This window comes from Silurus aristotelis, assembly GCF_946808225.1.
Source record: "Silurus aristotelis genome assembly, chromosome: 13".
Taxonomy (NCBI): Eukaryota; Metazoa; Chordata; class Actinopteri; order Siluriformes; family Siluridae; genus Silurus; species Silurus aristotelis.
In genome coordinates, this window is record NC_139586.1 from 12,971,822 (window position 1) to 12,992,165 (window position 20,344).

The following is a 20,344-nucleotide window of genomic DNA, read 5'->3' on the forward strand; positions in this document are numbered from 1 at the left end:
TGGATTTTTTGACAGTTGCATGTGGTGAACTTTTAAATACTCCTCCTAGGATATTCATGCGATTGACACCAAACGTAATCATTATGATGCCGAGACATTGTAGATGATAAATTGCAAAGGGATTTTTGATATCTCGAACGCTATTCCCATGGCAACGCGTCAAACTTTACTTTTATTTTAGGCATTTTTAAGGCTTTTTGGCGTGCTTAGATTAACTTGAAATTTGACACATACATCACATTTGTCGGCTGTTAAGTGTGGACAAAAAAGGCGGACAACGGTGTGTCTCTTAAGTGGCTCACTAGCGCCCCCGTTTGTATAAAATGTGGGGTTTCTTTTACCTACAGTCCCCAAATGGGTCATTAACAACATAAAATAGTCCACTGATATTTACCCACTTGATGCACTTGCCCACCGTTCATTGTTTTCTGGGAGGCACCGTATAGCGATACACAAACGTGCGAGGGCCCGCCATCGCTGCTTGCAGCTATATTTTATTCTTGTTTTTTTGCTTAATTTATTATAAGTGATTTTATCCTGCATGTTTACTGCACCTGTGCACATTGTTTTGTAAAATTGCTCTGTCACTCTTATTTACTACAAATTTCAAATTACTTCAAAAGGACATAACCCACATTTTCGGGGTACTTCTTTATTCTATGATTCGCTGTAGTGCCTTTAGTGGTCCAATGTTACATTGAATATGTTTAGTACCCCTTTGATTATGAGGACTTTTTTTTTATTTCTGATTGTTTTATTCATACCTAAGAATGCCTTGAAAAATTATTTGAGTTTTTTGGGGAAGGTAAATTTATTCTTAGTGCCACTTTTGCTATATTGTGTCCCTTACAGAAAGCTGGGGATGGCTGGGCAGAAGCTCGGAGCATCAGCTCTCCTGTGCTACATTCACCATGAGTCCACTGAATCAAGCAGCTATTTTCGTCTGACTGTGGCTAACGTAGGAACCTGTCAGGCTGTGTTGTGCCGCAATGGTCAGCCTCTGGCTCTGTCCAAAGTCCTTAGCTTGGAGCAGAGTGCGGAGGAGATGGAGAGGGTCAAAACAACCAAGGCAATCATCACTGAGGTAGATCTTTACTAGCTACACATTAGCCGTAAATTTGTCATATAGTTTATGTAGCTTTATTTACTGTTTATATTTGTGTTTATGTAGTGGCATAAAAAAACAGTTCTAAATGTGCCTTTTCAAGCCCTCAAGCCTTTTTGCTTTGTTTTGGAGTTGGATTGTTATTTATTGTCATGCCTGCAAATCCATATATAATAATTGGATTTTGCAAGTTATTCAGTAACTCAGTAAATCTTTTGACTTCTTTGTGCTGTAGGACAACAAGGTGAGTGGTGTTACATGCTGCTCTCGCCTGTTGGGATGCTCCTATCTGTTTCCCTGGGTCCTTCCTAAACCCTGGGTGCGAACTGAATCCCTTTGCCCTCAAGATGAGTTCCTGATTTTGGGTAACAGGGCACTTTTCCAATATCTGTCATACCAAGAGGCGGTCACAACTGTGCTGGCCGTCCGAGACCCTCGAGCCGCTGCGAAAAAACTTTGCACACTTGCCCAGAGCTACGGGTGCAAGGACAATGTTGGGGCAGTAGTTGTGGCGTTACGCATTGGCGAAGACAGTTGTACCTGTGAGCATCCACACTCCACGGAGGTCCAGGGACCCCCGGTATCTAATCCTATTCCATTATCTGTGCCACTTCTTGACCCGGCCACTTCTTTATCAAGTAGTGGCATTGCCTCGGAATTTAACAGTGAGACATCTGCATCTGAGGTGGGAAGTGAGGCTGGATCCACAGCTTCTGACGAACACACTTCTTCAGGTCCAAATGCACGGCCTGAGCGCCGCTGCAGTTTGCACCCGGCTGCCACGCTTTGCAACACTGGAGGTCTGGGAAGCCTTGGAGCCGGGACTCACATTGCTCTTTTCCAGCGCCAGCCATCCTTTGCAACATTTTCCAGCAACCAGTCTGACAATGGTCTGGACAGTGATGATGAAGCACCACTGGAGGGTGTTATTTCCAACGGGAGTAAGTTGGAAGTTGAGGTGGACATCCACTGCTGTGCTTTCCAACTTCGCTCTGGGCGTCCAGAAAGCCCTAAGGATCTAGATTTCCGCTGTTCCGACTACATCAACAGCAAGATTCGTCGTCAAAATAGTGTGGTGGTGTCAACTGCTAATGGCTGCCTTCTTGCTGTTTGTGGACGAGAGATCTCAGACCTCAAGAAATCTCCCTCTACGTCTAGCCTGTTTGGGAAAAAGCTCTCTAACGGTTCAGTGGTGGCACCTGAGGACAGTCATAACATCATTGAGGTAGCACTTGAAGCACCGAAGAAGAAGTCTGGTTACTTTGCCGCACCTGCCCAACAAGATCCTGAGGATCAGTTAATTATACCGCCCAGCCTTGAACAAGATGTTCGAGAGCAGCTGAGAGGCCAGAGTCCTGTGGTTTCTGGTCCTCTGCCACCCTTAACACCTCCCACAAGCAGAGATTTTAATTGGGATCACCCTCAACCTGGTCTGCCCCCTGCTACCTTTCAACAGGAGGTCTATGACACTGCTCTTTAGTGAGTACTAAACGAGGTGACATACTGTGCCATATTGTGGAGAGGGAAGTGGTTCATTTTGCTGTGATTATTCATTCCAGTTCTTATTAAGCTCTATCATTGTGTATAGACTTGCATGTGCTTACATAGTGACATTCCCATTTACTTGGAGCAGTCTCTGGTAAATTTAAGGAGCGGGAAATGTTGACAAAAAAGTGCATAAATTTCAAGACTAGTGAAGCAGTCTTGAAATACGTCTGTTTAGAAGAAACCACAACGTAAACTAAAATACCTCATATACAATCTTGCATAACTAACAAGCTACATGGCCCTTTACGACATCATTTGGCAGAAAGGTTTTTTGGGCTTTAACCATGACCAAAAGGTAAGAAAAGTGCCTATTGCAGATGGTTCCGGCTCTACAGGGCAACCATTAGTCTGATGCACTTTCACTGTTACCAAGAATTGCCAATATATTTTTTCCTGCCTAACACAAAATATTCAATCGTTTTCGTTGTAAACATATGATTTGGAGATTCAGGAAGCTCTGAAGGATGGAAGAGAGGAAGAAAGGAAGCTCAGATTCTATTATATTTCTGGTGGAGTGCAGATTGCAGAACAAAACAACTTAAACTATGGGAAGGATGGCACACACGGTTCAATTTTCTGTAACCTTCTGAACAAAATATGCACGCACACCACATCTTGTTGTGGTGGACATTGGTAAGAGTGGTGGTTCTTGCCAAGAATGTGACTGAGAAGTGGAACTAATCAAACTTGATATGTCTCATCATTTTCTGATGCAACTGATCATCTCTGGCCAATCAGAAAGAGGCCGTTATTAACTGGTTGAAATCACAGCTTAATTGTGAGTTATTAGAAGTACTTGAAGCGTGCCATTAGAGACTGAATTATCAAAGCACTCATGCCTAATGTTTTTGAGGCTAAAATACTGTACATTCTTGGTCTTTGCACTAAAAGTGCTGCAAAGTAACACTGGTACTGATAGAGCATGAATGGGGTATTTTTCATGATATATTTGAACCGCTAAGCTAATTAATTGTGAAAAGGGTACATTATAACCATTATATATATATATATATATATATATATATATATATATATATATATATATATATATATATATATATATATATATATATATATATATATATATATATATATATATATATGTTCTCCCGAATGGGTCTATGTCTGTCCACAACACCTGGTTTCACCTGATAATGATGAGATTTTCTTTGCCTTGTACCTTAATTTTTCTTTTTGTTTGTCAAATAAGAGGCCAATCTGTTCCAGCATGACAATGTCCATATGCACCATGGAAACACAGTTGTTGGTGTGAAGGAAACTCAATTGTCTTGCACAGAGCTTTGACCTTAATCCTATTGAATACCTTTGGGGTGAACTGGAACTGGAGCTTCCTTGACATCCCAACATGAGTGACAGATTTCACTAATGCTCTTGTAGCTGAATGAACTCAAATTCACACAGCCACACTCTGGTGAAAAGCATTCCCAGAAAAATGCTGCTTATATAACATCAATGAAGGAGTACATATGGAATGTATTAATCGACCATTAATATACTAATAATGGTTAAATTCTACAAACCTTTGCCACATGGTGCATGACTGCTGCATTCATCTCAGCAAGAATCTTAAGTAAGAGATAAAACGACCACCTTCATGAGGTGATGGATTGGTTCAGAAATTTGAAACCCGAATGTTTTCTTGCTATGTTTTTAGCCACTTTCCCAAGCAAATGTTCTCACTACAATCTGAGTGTTTTTGTGTGTGTGTGTTCTTGTTTAGAGATCATTTTTGATCCTTAAAGATACTCTGTTAGTGAACACTCTCATCAACAGCTGTTAGTGTGAGGAGATAAAATGCGACCAAAAATATTAATACTTTTGAATGAAAGTGCAAAAAATACATTTGGAAACAATTCTTGGATTCGAGAGTTTTCATGGCTGAGGTGTTATCACGAGACATGGAAAATGTTTTGCAGCTTCTGCACTAAATTGGGCAGAGAAATTGGGGGGGGGACTAATTTAATTACCTGAATCAAATCATTTGAAAAAAAAGAGACAGTATGAAAAACATTGCGATAGTCAAAAGTAGAAAAATGCTTGTGATCACTTAATCGCAAAGAGCGCGCTACCGAAAACACCGTAAACGCTCGCGGTGTCTCGTGCGTGCGAACTGCGTGCCGAAAAACATACAAAATAAAATTCAACACCACCCATATGATCACTTCAGTTCCCAGACCATTCTGTAAAAAGATGACAAATGTACAGGATGACTGGAAGTAAGTGTTTTAAATGTTTAAAAGTTTATTCTTGTGTGGCACTTAAAAATATTATTTGGCGCCAATGGATCCTTAATTGATTTTTTTTTTTTTTGTCTGGAGCCCTGCATGATGATGACGTTGGTTACACATTAAGCTCGTTAGCATTTCAAACTGTCAAACATGATATAACATATTTTTGACTCTAAACGCAGAGGTGCCAACATTTATGCTTTAGCTGAAGCATTTACTTTTTTTTGACCCCTTGTTACAGAAATATGGAAGACAGCTTTTTTTGCTGTTTCAGGGGAAAAAAAGAGCTAAAAATGTAAACAAAATTCACCTGACAGCTACTTCAGAGAACAGAAATGGAGGCAGGACATGAACACTGAGTTTGTTTAGCGTTAGCAGTTACTTTTCTTTCATTTTGAATTTATTTAGGTGACACTTGAATGTGCAACCCTCAGACTTAATAGTAATAGTAAAAGATGAGTGGGGAGGACTATTGTAACTTCATGGCATCACATAATCAGGTGTGATGGCATGTGCAAGAAGATGGTTAGATGTTGCCATTTAACATTTTTGTTCAGTGTGTAGACTACCTTATTTATAAAAGTTTTATGTACTGCTTATTTTAAGTATTTTGTTTTCTCTTTCATATCTGAAATAAATGTGGAAACACTATTCTATGGACATGGACCTAAACATGCCATATGGTACTTTTTGTATTAGTTATAAGCAGTTTTTCCTTCACTCATTTGGTTGTAAGTAAATCCATTTGCAACTCAAGCAAAATGCATGTTTTAGCTTTAGCATTTTTATTTTTTTTTTTTAGCTTTTACGCTGTTAGCACAAGGCTGCCCATCCTCCCAGCTATGCTAGGTTTTATCTGCCACAAGAATTTTCTTCTTAGGGATGTCGGCATCTCTGCTGAATGTGACGTGCCATTTTACTGTTTCCAGAAAAAAAAAAAAAAAAATGGAGTCAACTGGAGGTCAAGACTCACCCTGTCTTTAACTTCTTAACTTCCTGCTTTTTATTTCTTATTCAGTGGTCATTTATTTAATAACCATGTTGCTCACTGAAACATTACAATGGAAAAAAAATCTGAATTTCAGATTATTAATTGCATTATATATTTATTAAAATTTTAACACACAGGACAATCAAAACGTTCACTGTCATGGCCTTTAAAGTTCACAAATTAAGGTTAGAAGAATCCCATTCCTGCATACGCACATTGTTTCCAAGCAGGGTTCTCAACCCTCCTATAGTCAGGAGCCCTTTTAACTGTAGACTAAGTAAATAAATAAATGAAACACTTTATATATACAGCACACACATGTACTGTATATATAAAATGTTAGTTTTTACTTACTCAGTATATGTGTGTGTGTGTGTGTGTGTGTGTGTGTGTGTGTGTGTGTGTGTGTGTGTGCAAGGCAAAAAAAATTGGGCTCAATTTAAAAATGTAAAAAAAAATAATTTGGGCTAATTATTAGAGCCTTTTTTATAATTAGAGTTCCCTTTTTAAAAATCACATTTGTCATTATTTTATAATGGTGTTTTGTTGGACACTAATGCGGATGTTCAGCATTAGTGAGTCCCTGATCAATGTAAAAAACAGTTTATTCATCCATGATTTTGCAGGATTGCACTTTTAAGCTATAGCGCTTTTGCTGCCACACGAGTTAAGTTGTGATCACATTAAAACAAGGAAGGAAATTCTGTTGAATTCCATTGCAGTGATGGCCTTATTTAGAAATTATATTAACTTTAGAAGTGTTTCGTTCAACATTGAGGATTTAGCATACTTTGTTTTTCATTTCATTTCCCTACCTGTACAATTTCATTTAACGTGCAAGATTCAGCTAAATGTATTGTGCCTTTTTTTTGTTTGTTTTTTTGATTGTATACAAGTTTTACCTTGAATATACTTTATTTTCTCTTCAGTTGTCCAAATGAAGGCGTGTTGTGAACAGACAGCGATTCAGAACAATGTTAATTTGTCATGTGACCACCTCACTATTATTTCAATTTTTTTTATTTTATTTTTTTCTTCCCAAGAGACACCTATATTTTCTCTCAATGCCAAGAAGCTGAGATTTATTTTTATATGTCATTGATTCGTGCAGATTTATTAATCTTTCGGTAAAAAAAAAAAATATCAAGTTTGCAGTACTTTATCACCCCATAATCGAAATGTTTTATTTGACACAAATGATAAATGTATTCAATGTCAGAAGCATGCCCTATATAAATAACTACATATATATATATATATATATATATATATATATATATATATATATATAAATTAGCTGGTTACTTACTTTGTACAAAACAAACAACTATCTGTTTATAAAAATTGTTTTAAATATCCAAAGCCTAATGTATGATATTTTTATGTTTTGTTTATTTTATTTTTTAGCATGCAGATGTCTGCTGAATATTTTCTGTTCTATATTTAATATAATGAGTTCTACAGGAAAAAAAATGTTGTTCCATTGATTTAAGAGAAGGATTACCGCAAGCACTTTTGCTGTTTGTCAGCTAGACTTTAAACCTCTTCAGATTTTCAAGGGTGGGTGATGGCTCATTATTTCATTTGAGATGCTGCTATTACTAGTCTGAAGCAGAAAAGCTGTATTTTTAATTACCTTTTCAGCCAAGTAGCAATAAAAATTTATACTGTGGAGTGTTTTAAGTCATTTCTTTCAGAAAGGATGAAAAGGTTTTCTGTTTGCATCACATCATTACATCTGGATGTTCACACACTCACAAAAGGTTTGCTGTGTAATAACATCTATATGTAAAGTAAGTTCAGTCAGTAAATATAAACAGGAAGAAAGAACTCTAAGTCAATAACTACTGTCAGAAAATAAATAGCCACTAAGAAATGATTCACTTGAGTAAAGTAAGTAAGGTCATTAAATACATTTTGTAGCTATGCTAAGTAATTTCAGTAAGTAAATTATGACAATAAAATTAGGATTATGCACAAAAGTTAAGTCAGGAAGTAAATAAATTCAGTAAATTCATTATACAGATAGCAGGTAAGTAATAAGTAAATAGGAAAGTCAGTATTAAAGTAAAATCAGTAGGCAAATAAGTCAGTAGGTAAACAGTAAATAAAGACAAAGTTTTAAAGTCTATAAAGCCAGTAGGTAAGTACATCATTTTGCAAATATTAAGTAAATACATCATGTAGAAATTTCTATATAAACGATGTCATTAATTTACAGCAAATTCGGTAATTCAAGGCCAACAAGTAAATTAAATCCAATCGAAAAAGAATGTAAAGACAAAATGTAAAGTCTAACTAAATTAAGAAAGGTCAATAAGTAAAGTAAGTCAACAAGTAAATTAAGTGATTAATTAAATATGTTAAGTTAGAAAGTAAAGTCAATATGTAAATAAGTCAGTAATTAATTGCCCTTTTTTGTGAGTAAATAAAGTTAGCAACTAAAAAAAAAAATTCAGTAAAGACAGAATGAAAAGAAAAGGCCATGACATAGACAGTAAAATCAGGAGGTAAAAGAGTAAGTAAATGAAATCATTATTTAAAATCAGTAGGTAATAATGTCAAATTGTAATATAAGGTAAAGTCAGTGTGTAAATAGGTCAGTTATTAAACAGTATTATTTATTGAGGTAAGGAAATTCAGGTTAGAAAAATAGTTAAGTAAAGAAATAGTTTGTAAGTATAGAAAGTAAAGTAAAGGTTAGGATGCGAATACAGTTATGTAAATGAGCGTAAACTAAATAGTAAGTCTATATTTTAAATGAAATTAAATGAATACAGTAAGTAAAATCAATAAGTCATCAGGTAAATAAATAATAAGTAAAGACAGTAAGTAAGCAATAAAAGTCAATAAGTAAAATAAAGTCAGTAGGTAAATAAGTCAGTATGTAATTAGCAAATAAAATCGATTGTTTGTTTATTCTTTTAATGCCATTCATGATTCAATGGCTATTTTCTTGGCGGGATCAAGGCAGGTAAAATGGGACATTATGGCAGCAGAGGCTTACAGAGTTTTGACTGTGGCAAAAATACATTTAGATACATTTTAGAAAACTCCTACATATATGTGCTTTCTGAGTAATAAATCTGTCTGTTGTTATTAAGAAGATTGTAGTCCAGGAATACATGTTTGATGGTCATGTTTTGCAGTGTGCACATGTTGGGGGTTCTTCTCCTTTTAGCAGGAAAGTGTGTGTGAGTCTGGAATGTATAATACGGCATCTTGTGTTTATGATCTGGTCGTGTCTAAATACAGAATGAAACGTGAGAAATTGCCTTTTATTTTTTAGTATAGTTGATTTAATTTGTAACTTTTCATCAGTCCACTGGTTTCATTTCACTTTTTTAAGATGTACAAGTGTATTGGTTTAAGGTCTGACGTTGGGATTTTACAGTGTGTGATTTCCATTTTGAGGACTTTCTTGGCAGCAAGGTCTGCCTAAATCAACAGGTAAAGTAAAGTCAGTAAAGTCAGTAATAGAGTCAGTAAGTAAATGACTCTTAACGGAAGTACATTTGCACTGAATGTGTATCTAAAGCTTTGTACAGGAAATATACTCTTTCAGGTTAATCAGAGAAATCCACAGTAGCTGTAGTTTATATTCCCTACATTTTGTCCTCACTGAGAGCCTGTTATCAGAAAAAAAAACTTTGAAAACCATTATATGTAGGTATGTAGGTTACACATTAAAATATTTGTTTAAACTAATCTCAATTCTCGTTCCAATTCCACAAAGGTATGTGACCCTTTGGAAAGTTTTTCAGAATCAGATATAGAAAAATCATTATTAATAAACATAAAAACCCCACATTAGACCAAGAATAATATGTCAGGCACTTTTCATAAACACTGAGGAAGGTGTGCAAATGGTGACAAACCGGTTTTGCCAGATTTAGATTTGGAGATTGATACAGCAAGTAAGATTTTGTTAATTGTAAACAAAACACAGAAATAATTCACGTTAATATTTATTACAAAAGGTATATAAAGTGTAACGCCTTGAAAATCCTAAAAGAATTAAAATAAAAAAAATTTAAAGTTTGACAGTATAAATTGTATTCATGTCTAGTTGGGGTCAGAAACTAAAATTCACATTAAAGGAGTGTTTTAAACAAGTCGTGCACAGTTAATACAGTAACAAATGTTCCCAGATAACATGATCCGGTAATCCCCACTTGTGGCCAGACTGGAGGCACCAATAATTACAGTGGTAGTGTTTAGAAGTCTATAAGTGATTATCTTCTGCCTCCCTCTGCTGCTTCATCCGTCTGACATCTCGAAATGCTTTCACGGCGAGCAAGGCACCTAACATGAACACGAAGACGCCCAAGACGCCAAAGAACCCACCTGCGATGTCCGTACCGCTCAGACTGCACTCAAAACCCTTCAGGCCTTTGCTGTTGTACATCTCCTCTCTCTGTTTGCAGGTGGGGTTGTTGTAGGTCTCCTGGATTTTGATAAAGTAAAAGGCCACGGCAGGAATATACCCCAGGCTTATCAGTGCATCCAGCACAGCCTCGGGCAGCAGCACGATGGGGTAGTGGTATGGAACACGGAACACACCGAGGGCCAACATGATTAAAGCGTAAACCATCAGAGCTCCACCACAAGCCATGCTGAAAATATATGGAGGGAGTTTAAGCTTGTAGAACAGATCATCGAGCTCATTTACTTTCGCTGCCTCCTGCGTCGAAAATGCCTGCGCACCGCCATAATAGTAGTAGTACAGACCACCCAGGCTGGCCAGATCCTGGTATCGACTCTTGTTGCTGTACGGAACGCCGGCGCAGATCACAATCAACATATTCACAAAAAACTGACCGACCTGGCAAAGGCCTGCGTGGGCACAGAAGAATGGTTACACACAATTCATTAATACACATTGATTAAAGCTAAAGAAAACAGGTTGGAATTGTTTGTGAAAGCATAGAGGTAGCGAAAGTCAATTTAAAATGTAATATGGAAAATGCCAATATATTGCTCTATTTACATTTACATTATTTACATTTTGGTGCAAAAGGAAAATGAACTAATATAATTTACATTTGCCATTTAACAACAGTAGAATTAATATGTAAATTACAATTGACATATGAATTCTACTAAAGCCATATAATAGGTAGGAAAGAGTGAGAGTTGACACATGAAAAACTTCAACAAAAAAAAGTAGAAATTACTTATACAATAAAACTATAATCCTGATGCCCTGATTGTCTGCCAGATGGCCAGCATTTAGGACATGTTATTTGTCCTAAATGCATTAAAACCTATTGTTAAGACACTTAGGATTGCATTTCCATCATAACATGGGATATTTGTAGCAAAATTCTAGGCAACCTGAGAAACAGATTTCACCGTGACAGAGGGTGGGTGTGGTCAGCTCAGAATGCATTTTTAAATGCAACCTAACTACATTGTCGCAGGATAATAATTGAAAGACATTTGAAAAATGCATTTGAGTGTCAATGCATTAAAAAAAGACTCCATTTTGCTACCAGTTTGCTATACCGTGGGCTCAGAATTTATTTGGAAAAAAAATAACAGAATTTTGCTAAAAACATAAAAACAACGTTATGATGAAAATGCAATCCTATGTGTCCTAACCATATGTCTAAATGAATATAGGAAAAACAACATTTAAATGATCATTTTGCTAACATTACAGCTTGGACATATTACACATATCAATTCAATTTGGTATTACATTTTCATTTTGCAAAAGGTCTTAACATTTATAAAGCATTTAAATTAGTATGTAATGTGCATTTTAAAACTACTGTTGGAAATGGCATATAATACAAATTATATACATTTATTTTCATTTTCCTTTTGCATCAAACTCTGCACATATGGTAATGGAAATGTTTTATTTAAATACAGAAATACACGGCCAATTTAAATATTAGCCATAATACATATAATATTACATTGCCATTTTGCATATTACATTTTAAATTTAATTTTGCTACCTCTATGCTTAAATATTTTTTGTCAGAAGACATTTATTGTTTATTTATGAAAGGAGTCTCCACTGATACTGTTTTCCTGGAATTTTAGGGACAGGAATTAAACAAGATAAGCTAAGTACATTTAAAGACAAATGTATTTTTGAAGATAATCCACAATTGAAAATGTGCACATAAATCTTTTTTTTTTTTTTTTTATATATCCTGAAATATCAGGATAAGTGATGGCAGAATAAAAATAACCTATGGTGATGGAAGTCCTGAATGAAATTAGTCAATATATAAATCAAACAAGTCAATAGTAAGTTACATTGGGCATCTAGTTAAAATATTATTAGTAGCAAACATGAGCTACTACTCTAGGCTAATATTACATATAGCCATTGTTATTTACCAAATACCATAATATTACTTATATTTATTATAATATAATAAAACAAACTGCTAGGCAAATCAGGTGCTTCAGGTAAATACTTTAAGCACCTAGTTTAACATGAAACATAATTTATATATTTGATATAATTGAATATAATAATTATACTGTATCAAAGCACAAATAGATTTTTTCATACAGTATAATCTGCAAAAACTACATATTTTTTTACCGAAATTCCTCATTCTCTGATATAAAATTGTAAAACACTTTGAAAAAAAAATGCTTTAGAGCAGAAAGTGACTTACCTCTGGATGTGAGAATATACTTTAAGTTGTAAAGCACCTCTTCGTTTGTTGACTCATGGTATTCAGATCTAAAGAAATTATAAAGCTTATATTAGAAAAAAAAATTATAAAAAGGGAGAAATATGAATACTTAACAATTTTAAATAAAAACTATTTTCAGAATCATTCTTAAAATCACAGTTAGAGATATTTTTCGTACACTTCCTGATCAGCTTCTCTGTAGCTCCTAGTTCTGTCTTCATAATGATAAACTGTGCTCCTGTCCTCCCTGTATGGCTCATTTCCTCTGTCTCTCCTGTAGTCTCTGTCTCTGTCCCTGTCCCTGTCCCGGTCTCTTCTTTCAGGCTCAGGATAGGTCTGGTTTCTCGTCTTATGGTGCCGCTCCGGCATTGTCCCCCTCCACACCCACTGCAAGAGTGTAGGGTTCTGATGACTAAAATGCAGGACAGATGAGGACACAAATATTGAACATTTAATAAAACATATATGTGTCATGTGAAATGCCTTATAGACTTCGAATTTCTTTCAAATATTAAACATCTTGCATGTTGTCATTTTGTTGTACAGATTTTTTTTTTTTTTTTTTTTTTTTTTTTTATAATAATCCTAAAAGAAAAATATTCTGATGACCTAGTAGGTATGATTTTCCAGTTATTAATCAATAACCAAAATTGTAGACAAGCAATAATATACAATTATACCATAACTGATCATGTAAACCTAGTATGTGAAAGCAGATGCAGCATTTTTGTCAATAAAATAGAAGAATTAATAAAGCCTAATAAATGCATACTTTTTTCCTTTTAAAAAAAGAATGCGGTTTTTGCATTTTTATTCAAAGCTCTGTCTAGCATTTTCAGGAATTATTTTATTATAATACGTATTTACTGCGATTGTAGAAACACCCAATGAGAAGAAGCAGTTGATAAACCAATCCAAAGTGGCACTGACTAAAGTCCCGCCCCTCGAGGTTCATACGCGGAAGTGATTTTTATTTTTTATTTTTATTTTTTTACTTCCAGTTGCATATATGTAAATATATACAAATGTTTTTTAACTGCTCGCATTCATTTATGGATATTATTACTCATGTGTAACTTTACACAACATTACTACACAGTTATTTATAACTTCCAAAATCGAAATGTATTTTTTTTACTAATGTATTTGTTCAGGAAACTTCCGCCATTAAAAATGATATATATTTGTATATTTATGTCTTAAATATCAAGACTACAATTTCCAGATTATTTAAGTTTATACATCCCTTAAACTATCCAACTAAAAACGGAATATACAATACCTCCACTGGAATTGATTCTTCTTGTTTTGCTTATCGATTTGTTTTACGTTAAATCCCACCCTTCACCTGACCCAGGGGCGGGGCTTAACACGTCATCAGCAGGTGTTCAGTCCTTATTATTTTATTGTTCTTTTTGTTTACATGCAACAAACTTGGTAATTTAACAATATTAGTTTTCATCAGACTGTCATGTCAGACAGTGATAGTGGGTTTTAAGTGAAATACATGCAGCTATGTCACATTTCACTTCACAAGATTCTGTTTATATGGAGATTGTGCTAACTCAATATAGTTAAATGTAGGTTAAATTGTGAAAAGTATACAAAACAAACATGGCTACCAATTTACACTACAACGCCATGGAATTCCTCTGGACTGCGGCTAATTGGAACCAACTTCACCACGCAACAACATAATGATCTGTAGCATACATTCAAGCTTTATCTGAATTATTTAGAGAGAAAACATTCAGCTGGAGTGTTATCTATCATGAAATGACCTGCCCAATCACCAGGTCAAAATCCAATTGATCCTAAGCTGATCATTTGGAGAACTAACTGTTTGGATGCCAAGATTTTGTTAAGTTGTTTTTAATTTTCAATAGAAAAGGGGTTTAACTGTTTATTGTACCGACATCTGTACATTTAAATATTTGTTGGGTTAAAGTAAATCTTCATTATCCAGCTTGTTGCATATAAACAAAAGGAACATACATGTATACAAATCTATATTATGGCAAGGTATTATGCCAAAACTATCAAACATTTTGATGAAACAGGCTCTCATGATAGGAAAGGAAAATCAAAAGTTTATTAGAATGACCAGCCTCAGAAACCATCCATTTACAGCACCTTAAATTAAAGTTTAAATAAATTCTTGTCAGGGTTTAAGTGGCAGACATATTTTAACATCCATTGCTCATAGGAGACTGTGTGATTCAGGCCTTCATGGTCAAATTGTGGCAAAGAATCCATTTTGAAGGAACAACAAGCAGCAGAAAATTTGCTTGTGCCAAGATGAATCCAATTTTTAGATTTTTGTTCTATCTTTTATGTTTTTGTTGGATGAAGAGGGAGAATGGATAGTTCCTAAATGTGTAGTTCCCACTGTGAAGCATGAAGAAATAGGTGTGATGGTGTTTGGGTGCTTTGCTGGTGACACTGTAGGTGACTTAGTCAAAGTTGAGTGCAACATGAAAATGACCCCAAACACACCTCTAGGTTATGTAAAAAATATTTGTCCAAACCTGTTTGTATTCTCACTTTGTATGCTAAATAATGGGTTGACGAATGTGAAGCTGGAAGTTTAAGGAGTGATGATAAATGTCATCAGTGCCTATGCTCCACAAGTTGGTTGTTAGATGGAGGAGAAGGAAAAAATCTGGAGTGAGTTAGATGAAGTTGTGTATAGTGTACCTAGGAAAGAAAGATTGGTGATTGTGGCAGACTTTAATAGGCATGTTGGTAAAGGGAACAGAGGTGATGAGGAGGTGATGGGTAGAGGAATGTGGAAGGGCAGATGGTGGTAGATTTTGCTAAAAGGATGGAAATTGTAGTGGTAAATACTTATTTCAAGAAGAAGGAAGAGCATAGAGTGATGTATAAGATCGGAGAAAGGTGCTTCCTTACTGTTTAACTTCTCATACAGTAAGGAAGGAGAAAAGGATTTGTACCGAATGGCAAGGCAGAGGGACCGAGCTGTGAAGGATGTGCTGCAAGTTAGAGCAATAAAGGAGGGTGAGGGTGGTGCAGGACATGTATGAGGACAGTGTGACAGCAGTGAAGTGTGTAGTAGGAATGACAGACTGGTTAAAGGTGGAGTTTATGCAGTGGTGATAGACAGGTTGATGGATGAGGTCAGACACGAGTCTCTGTGGATTATGATGTTTATGGATGATATTGTGATTTGCGATTAGAGTAGGGAGCAGGTTGAGAAGAGCCTGGAGAGGAGGAGGTACATGCTGGAAAGAAGGGGAATGAAAGTCAGTAGAGAAGAAGAAGAAGAAGAAGAAGAAGAAGAAGAAGAAGAAGAAGAAATATGCAAATAATGGTTTGCATGTTTGTGGTTTGTTGTTCATTTTGTTTATCAAATTAATTTCTACAATCTATTTTTATGTTCTGGAATAAAATGTGTTTATATGGAGGTTATATGCAGTTTACGCTAAATAATGTTTTGGGTACAACAATGGATGTTTACCTTCATTTAAATGCTTTCAAAATGACCAATTTATGCAATCTGCTTTTATTAAATATATAAAACACATGATTATTATTAATACAACAATCACTGCATCTTTGAATTTAGTTACTAGTTATTTAACATATTTTACTTTACCAAAATTATTTGGACACATTACACCTATATGCACACCCTTCACGTTGGTTATAATAAGCTCCACTTCTCTGGGAAAGCTTTCTATTAGATTTTGAGGAATGTTGGTAGGGATTTGTGTTAATTCATCTAGAAGAGCATTACTGACATGACACATTGATGATGTGGGGTTAAGGATGCTTTATTTTCAGTTCACTCCAAGAATGTTCAGTGAGGTTGAAGTCAAAGCTGCATGCTAATTTGATACAATGTCCATTGTGAGAAGTGCTATAGAAATAAACTTGAACTTGGAGTTCATCCATTTTAGATGTAACAGTTCTTCATGGACTTTAGTTTGCTCACAGGCCTATTGTCATGCAGGAACAGTGTTTAAGGCTCTTAGATCTTGTGAAGGAAATTTGTAATTCTACTGCAGACAAAGATATAATATACAATTGTGAGCTTCCAAATTCCTCATGAGTTTAATGGCAAGGGAGGCACATCAGTAATGGCAAAAGTACACACATTCTACACTCAAATAAAAGTTCAGATACTCATGTTTTAAAAGACTCTGGTAAATGTTGTACTTTTTCACTCAATTTAAAGTAAAGAAGCACATGCTCTGACATGTACTTGAGTAAAAATTAGTCATTACTACTACTACTACTACCTGTTTTGGTGTCATGCTCTTAAATGGCCCTCACATCGTATAATACAAAATTATTTAAAATGTTGTTTTATAATGAGAGTATCCTAGTTGATCATCCACCATATAGAACACAAGCAGAGCAAAGATGATAATCAGGTGATTGGGAATGTCTCTTTTCTCAGATATGTTAACATCACTGACTCTCCTTCTGTCTCATCCACAAGTAAACAAGTACTTCTGCATTGCTCATTGTTAGCTTCATAAACTAGCCTACATCTGTAGTGTGTGAAAGCCAGGAAATTATACACCAGTGGTGCAAAGCCGTGCAATGACAAGAAATTTGTTGATGGGCTGAGATTTTGTCATTCATTACTTCCCATCTTTGTTACACATTTACAGTAGTATACAGTATAACGCTGACCAACCCAGCCATTAGGGGGGCACAAGCCAGTGTACTCTTAGTGCCGGTCCCAAGCCCGGGTAAATGGGGAGGGTTGCGTTAGGAAGGGCATCCAGCGTAAAACATGTGCCAAATCAAATATGCGGATCACAAATGAGAATTTCATACCGGATCGGTCGAGGCCCGGGTTAACAACGACCGCCACAGGTATCGTTAGCCGACAGGGTACCGGTGGAAATTGGGCTACTGTTGGCCGAAGGAGGAGAAGGAGAGGAGGAAGGCGTCTACAGAGACGGCAGGAAAAGGAGCAGTGTAGGAGAGTAGAGGTTCGGGTTGGTACTTTAAATGTTGGTACTATGACGGGTAAAGGGAGAGAGATAGCTGATATGATGGAGAGGAGAAAGGTAGATGTGTTGTGTGTTCAGGAGACCAAGTGGAAAGGGAGTAAGGCCAGGAACATTGGAGGTGGGTTTAAACTGTTTTATCATGGTGTGGATGGGAAGAGAAATGGTGTAGGGGTGATTCTGAAGGAAGCGTACAGTAAGAGTGTAGTGGAGGTGAAAAGAGTTTCAGATAGGGTGATGATGGTGAAGGTGGAAGTTGAAGGGATGATGATAAATGTCATCAGTGCCTATGCTCCACAAGTTGGCTGTGAGATGGAGGAGAAAGAAAGATTCTGGAGTGAATTAGATGAAGTGGTAGATGGTGTACCTAGGAAAGAACGATTGGTGATTGGGGCAGACTTTAATGGGCATGTAGGTGAAGGGAACAGAGGTGATGAGGAGGTGATGGGTAGGTATGGTTTTAAGGAGAGGAATGTGGAAGGGCAGATGGTGGTAGATTTTGCTAAAAGGATGGAAATGGCAGTGGTGAACACGTATTTTAAGAAGAAGGAGGATCATAGGGTGACGTATAAGAGTGGAGGAAGGTGCACACAGGTGGATTATCTTCTGTGTAGGAGATGCAACCTGAAGGAGATTGGAGACTGTAAGGTGTTGGCGGGGGACAGTGTAGCTAGACAGCATCGGATGGTGGTCTGTAGGATGGTTTTGGAGGCAAAGAAGAAGAGGAGGAAAGTAAGGTTTGAAAGAAGAATAAGATGGTGGAAACTGAAGGAGGAAGAGTGTAGTGTGAGGTTCAGGGAAGAGGTCAGACAGGGGCTTGGTGGTGGTGAAGAGGTGCCGGATGATTGGGCAACTACTGCAGGAGTGATGAGGGAGGCAGCTAGAAAAGTACTTGGTGTGACATCTGGAAATAGAAAGCAAGACAAGGAGACGTGGTGGTGGAATGAGGAAGTGCAGGAGAGCATTAGGGGAAAGAGATTGGCAAAACAGAAGTGGGATCGACAGAGTGATGAGAAGAGTAGGCAGGAGTACAAGGAAATGCGGCAGCAGGTTAAAAGGGATGTGGCGAAAGCCAAGGAAAAGGCATATGAGGAACTGTATAAGAGGTTGGACACTAAGGAAGGAGAAAAGGATTTATACCGATTGGCCAAGCAGAGGGACCGAGCTGGGAAGGATGTACTGCAAGTTAGAGCAATAAAGGATGGAGAGGGAAATGTGTTGACTAATGAGGAGAGTGTGTTGAGAAGATGGAGGGAGTATTTTGAGCAGCTGATGAATGAGGAAAATCAGAGAGAGAGAAGGTTGGAGGATGTGGAGTTGGTGAAGCAGGATGTAGATAGGATTAGTAAGGAGGAAGTGAGAGCAGCGATTAAGAGGATGAAGAATGGAAAGTCGGTTGGACCAGATGACATACCGGTAGAAGCGTGGAGATGTTTAGGAGAGATGGCAGTGGAGTTTTTAACTAGATTGTTTAAAAGGATTTTGGAAGGGGAGAGGATGCCTGAGGAATGGAGAAGGAGTGTGCTGGTACCGATCTTTAAGCATAAGGGAGATGTGCAGACCTGCAGTAACTACAGGGGAATTAAGTTGATCAGTCACACCATGAGGGTATGGAAAAGAGTAGTGGAAGCCAGGCTGAGAGAAGAGGTGACCATCTGTGAGCAACAGTATGGTTTCATGCCGAGGAAGAGCACCACAGATGCCTTATTTGCTTTGAGGATGTTGATGGAGAAGTATAGAGAAGGACAGAAGGAGCTGCATTGTGTATTTGTGGATTTAGAGAAAGCGTACGACAGGGTGCCGAGAGAGGAGTTGTGGTATTGTATGAGGAAGTCAGGTGTGTCAGAGAAGTATGTGAGGGTGGTGCAGGACATGTATGAGGACAGTGTGACGGCAGTAAAGTGTGCAGTAGCTACGACAGACTGGTTCAGGGTGAAGGTTGGACTGCATCAAGGATCGGCCCTGAGCCCTTTCCTGTTTGCAGTGGTGATGGACAGGTTGACGGACGAGGTCAGACAGGAGTCTCCCTGGACTATGATGTTTGCAGATGATATTGTGATTTGTGGTGAGATATGCGGAGATATGCGCTGGAGAGAAGGGGAATGAAAGTCAGTAGGAGTAAGACAGAGTACATGTGTGTGAATGAGAGGGAGGGCAGTGGAGTGATGCGGTTGCAGGGAGAAGAGGTGGAGAAGGTGGAGGAGTTCAGGTACCTGGGGTCAACAGTGCAAAGTAATGGAGAGTGTGTTAGGGAAGTAAAGAAAAGAGTGCAGGCAGGGTGGAGTGGGTGGAGAAGAGTGACAGGAGTGATTTGTGATAGAAGAGTATCTGCAAGAATGAAAGGGAAAGTTTATAGGACTGTGGTGAGACCTGCGATGTTGTATGGATTAGAGACAGTGGCATTGAGTAAAAAACAGGAGGTGGAGCTGGAGGTAGCAGAGCTGAAGATGTTGAGGTTTTCGTTGGGAGTGACGAGGATGGACAAGATTAGAAATGAGTTTATTAGAGGGACAGCACATGTAGGATGTTTTGGTGACAAGGTGAGGGAGGCGAGATTGAGATGGTTTGGACATGTGCAGAGGAGAGACATGAATTATATTGGTGGAAAAATGCTGAAGATGGAGCCACCAGGTAGGAGGAAAAGAGGAAGGCAAAGGAGGAGGTTGTGGTGAGGGAAGACATGCAGGTAGTTGGTGTAAAAGAGGCAGATATAGAGGACAGGGTGGTATGGAGACGGATGATCCGCTGTGGCGACCCCTAATGGGAGCAGCCGAAAGAAGAAGAAGAAGACAGTATAA

The 20,344-nt window shown here is 37.3% G+C and overlaps 2 protein-coding genes across 3 annotated transcripts in view; one reads left to right on the forward strand and one right to left on the reverse strand.

Annotated features, from left to right (window-relative positions):
• phlpp2 (PH domain and leucine rich repeat protein phosphatase 2) overlaps nt 1–7,565 on the forward strand; it is a 52,236-nt gene extending 44,671 nt beyond the window's left edge. The window contains exons 18-19 of the mRNA XM_083558388.1: nt 853–1,084; nt 1,341–7,565. Coding sequence (XP_083414514.1) covers nt 853–1,084; nt 1,341–2,585 — 1,477 coding nt within the window. The 3' untranslated portion in view covers nt 2,586–7,565. The remainder of the gene's footprint in view (nt 1–852; nt 1,085–1,340) is intronic.
• Nucleotides 7,566–9,843: 2,278 nt separating this feature from the next.
• marveld3 (MARVEL domain containing 3) lies at nt 9,844–13,932 on the reverse strand. Of its 2 annotated transcripts, none has more exons than XM_083557842.1 (4): nt 13,844–13,932; nt 12,740–12,973; nt 12,541–12,608; nt 9,844–10,729 (listed from the first exon to the last, which is right to left on the reverse strand). In XM_083557842.1, the coding sequence occupies exons 2-4, from the start codon at nt 12,928–12,930 to the stop codon at nt 10,119–10,121; spliced, it is 870 nt and encodes a 289-aa protein (XP_083413968.1). In that variant the 5' UTR covers nt 12,931–12,973; nt 13,844–13,932; the 3' UTR covers nt 9,844–10,118. The 2 variants fall into 2 exon arrangements, with proteins under 2 accessions (XP_083413968.1, XP_083413969.1); XM_083557843.1 differs by having other exon boundaries at nt 12,740–12,966; nt 13,844–13,922.
• Between the last annotated feature and the right edge of the window lie 6,412 nt (nt 13,933–20,344).

Coding starts and splice junctions, on each gene's coding strand:
- marveld3 (XM_083557842.1), bottom strand. CDS start 12,930: ATGCCGGAGCGGCACCATAAGACGAGAAACCAGACCTATCCTGAGCCT. Junction 12,609..12,739: donor AGAGAAGCTGATCAGGAAGT/GTACGAAAAATA, acceptor TAATTTCTTTAG/ATCTGAATACCATGAGTCAA. Junction 10,730..12,540: donor GTATATTCTCACATCCAGAG/GTAAGTCACTTT, acceptor GTGCCCACGCAG/GCCTTTGCCAGGTCGGTCAG.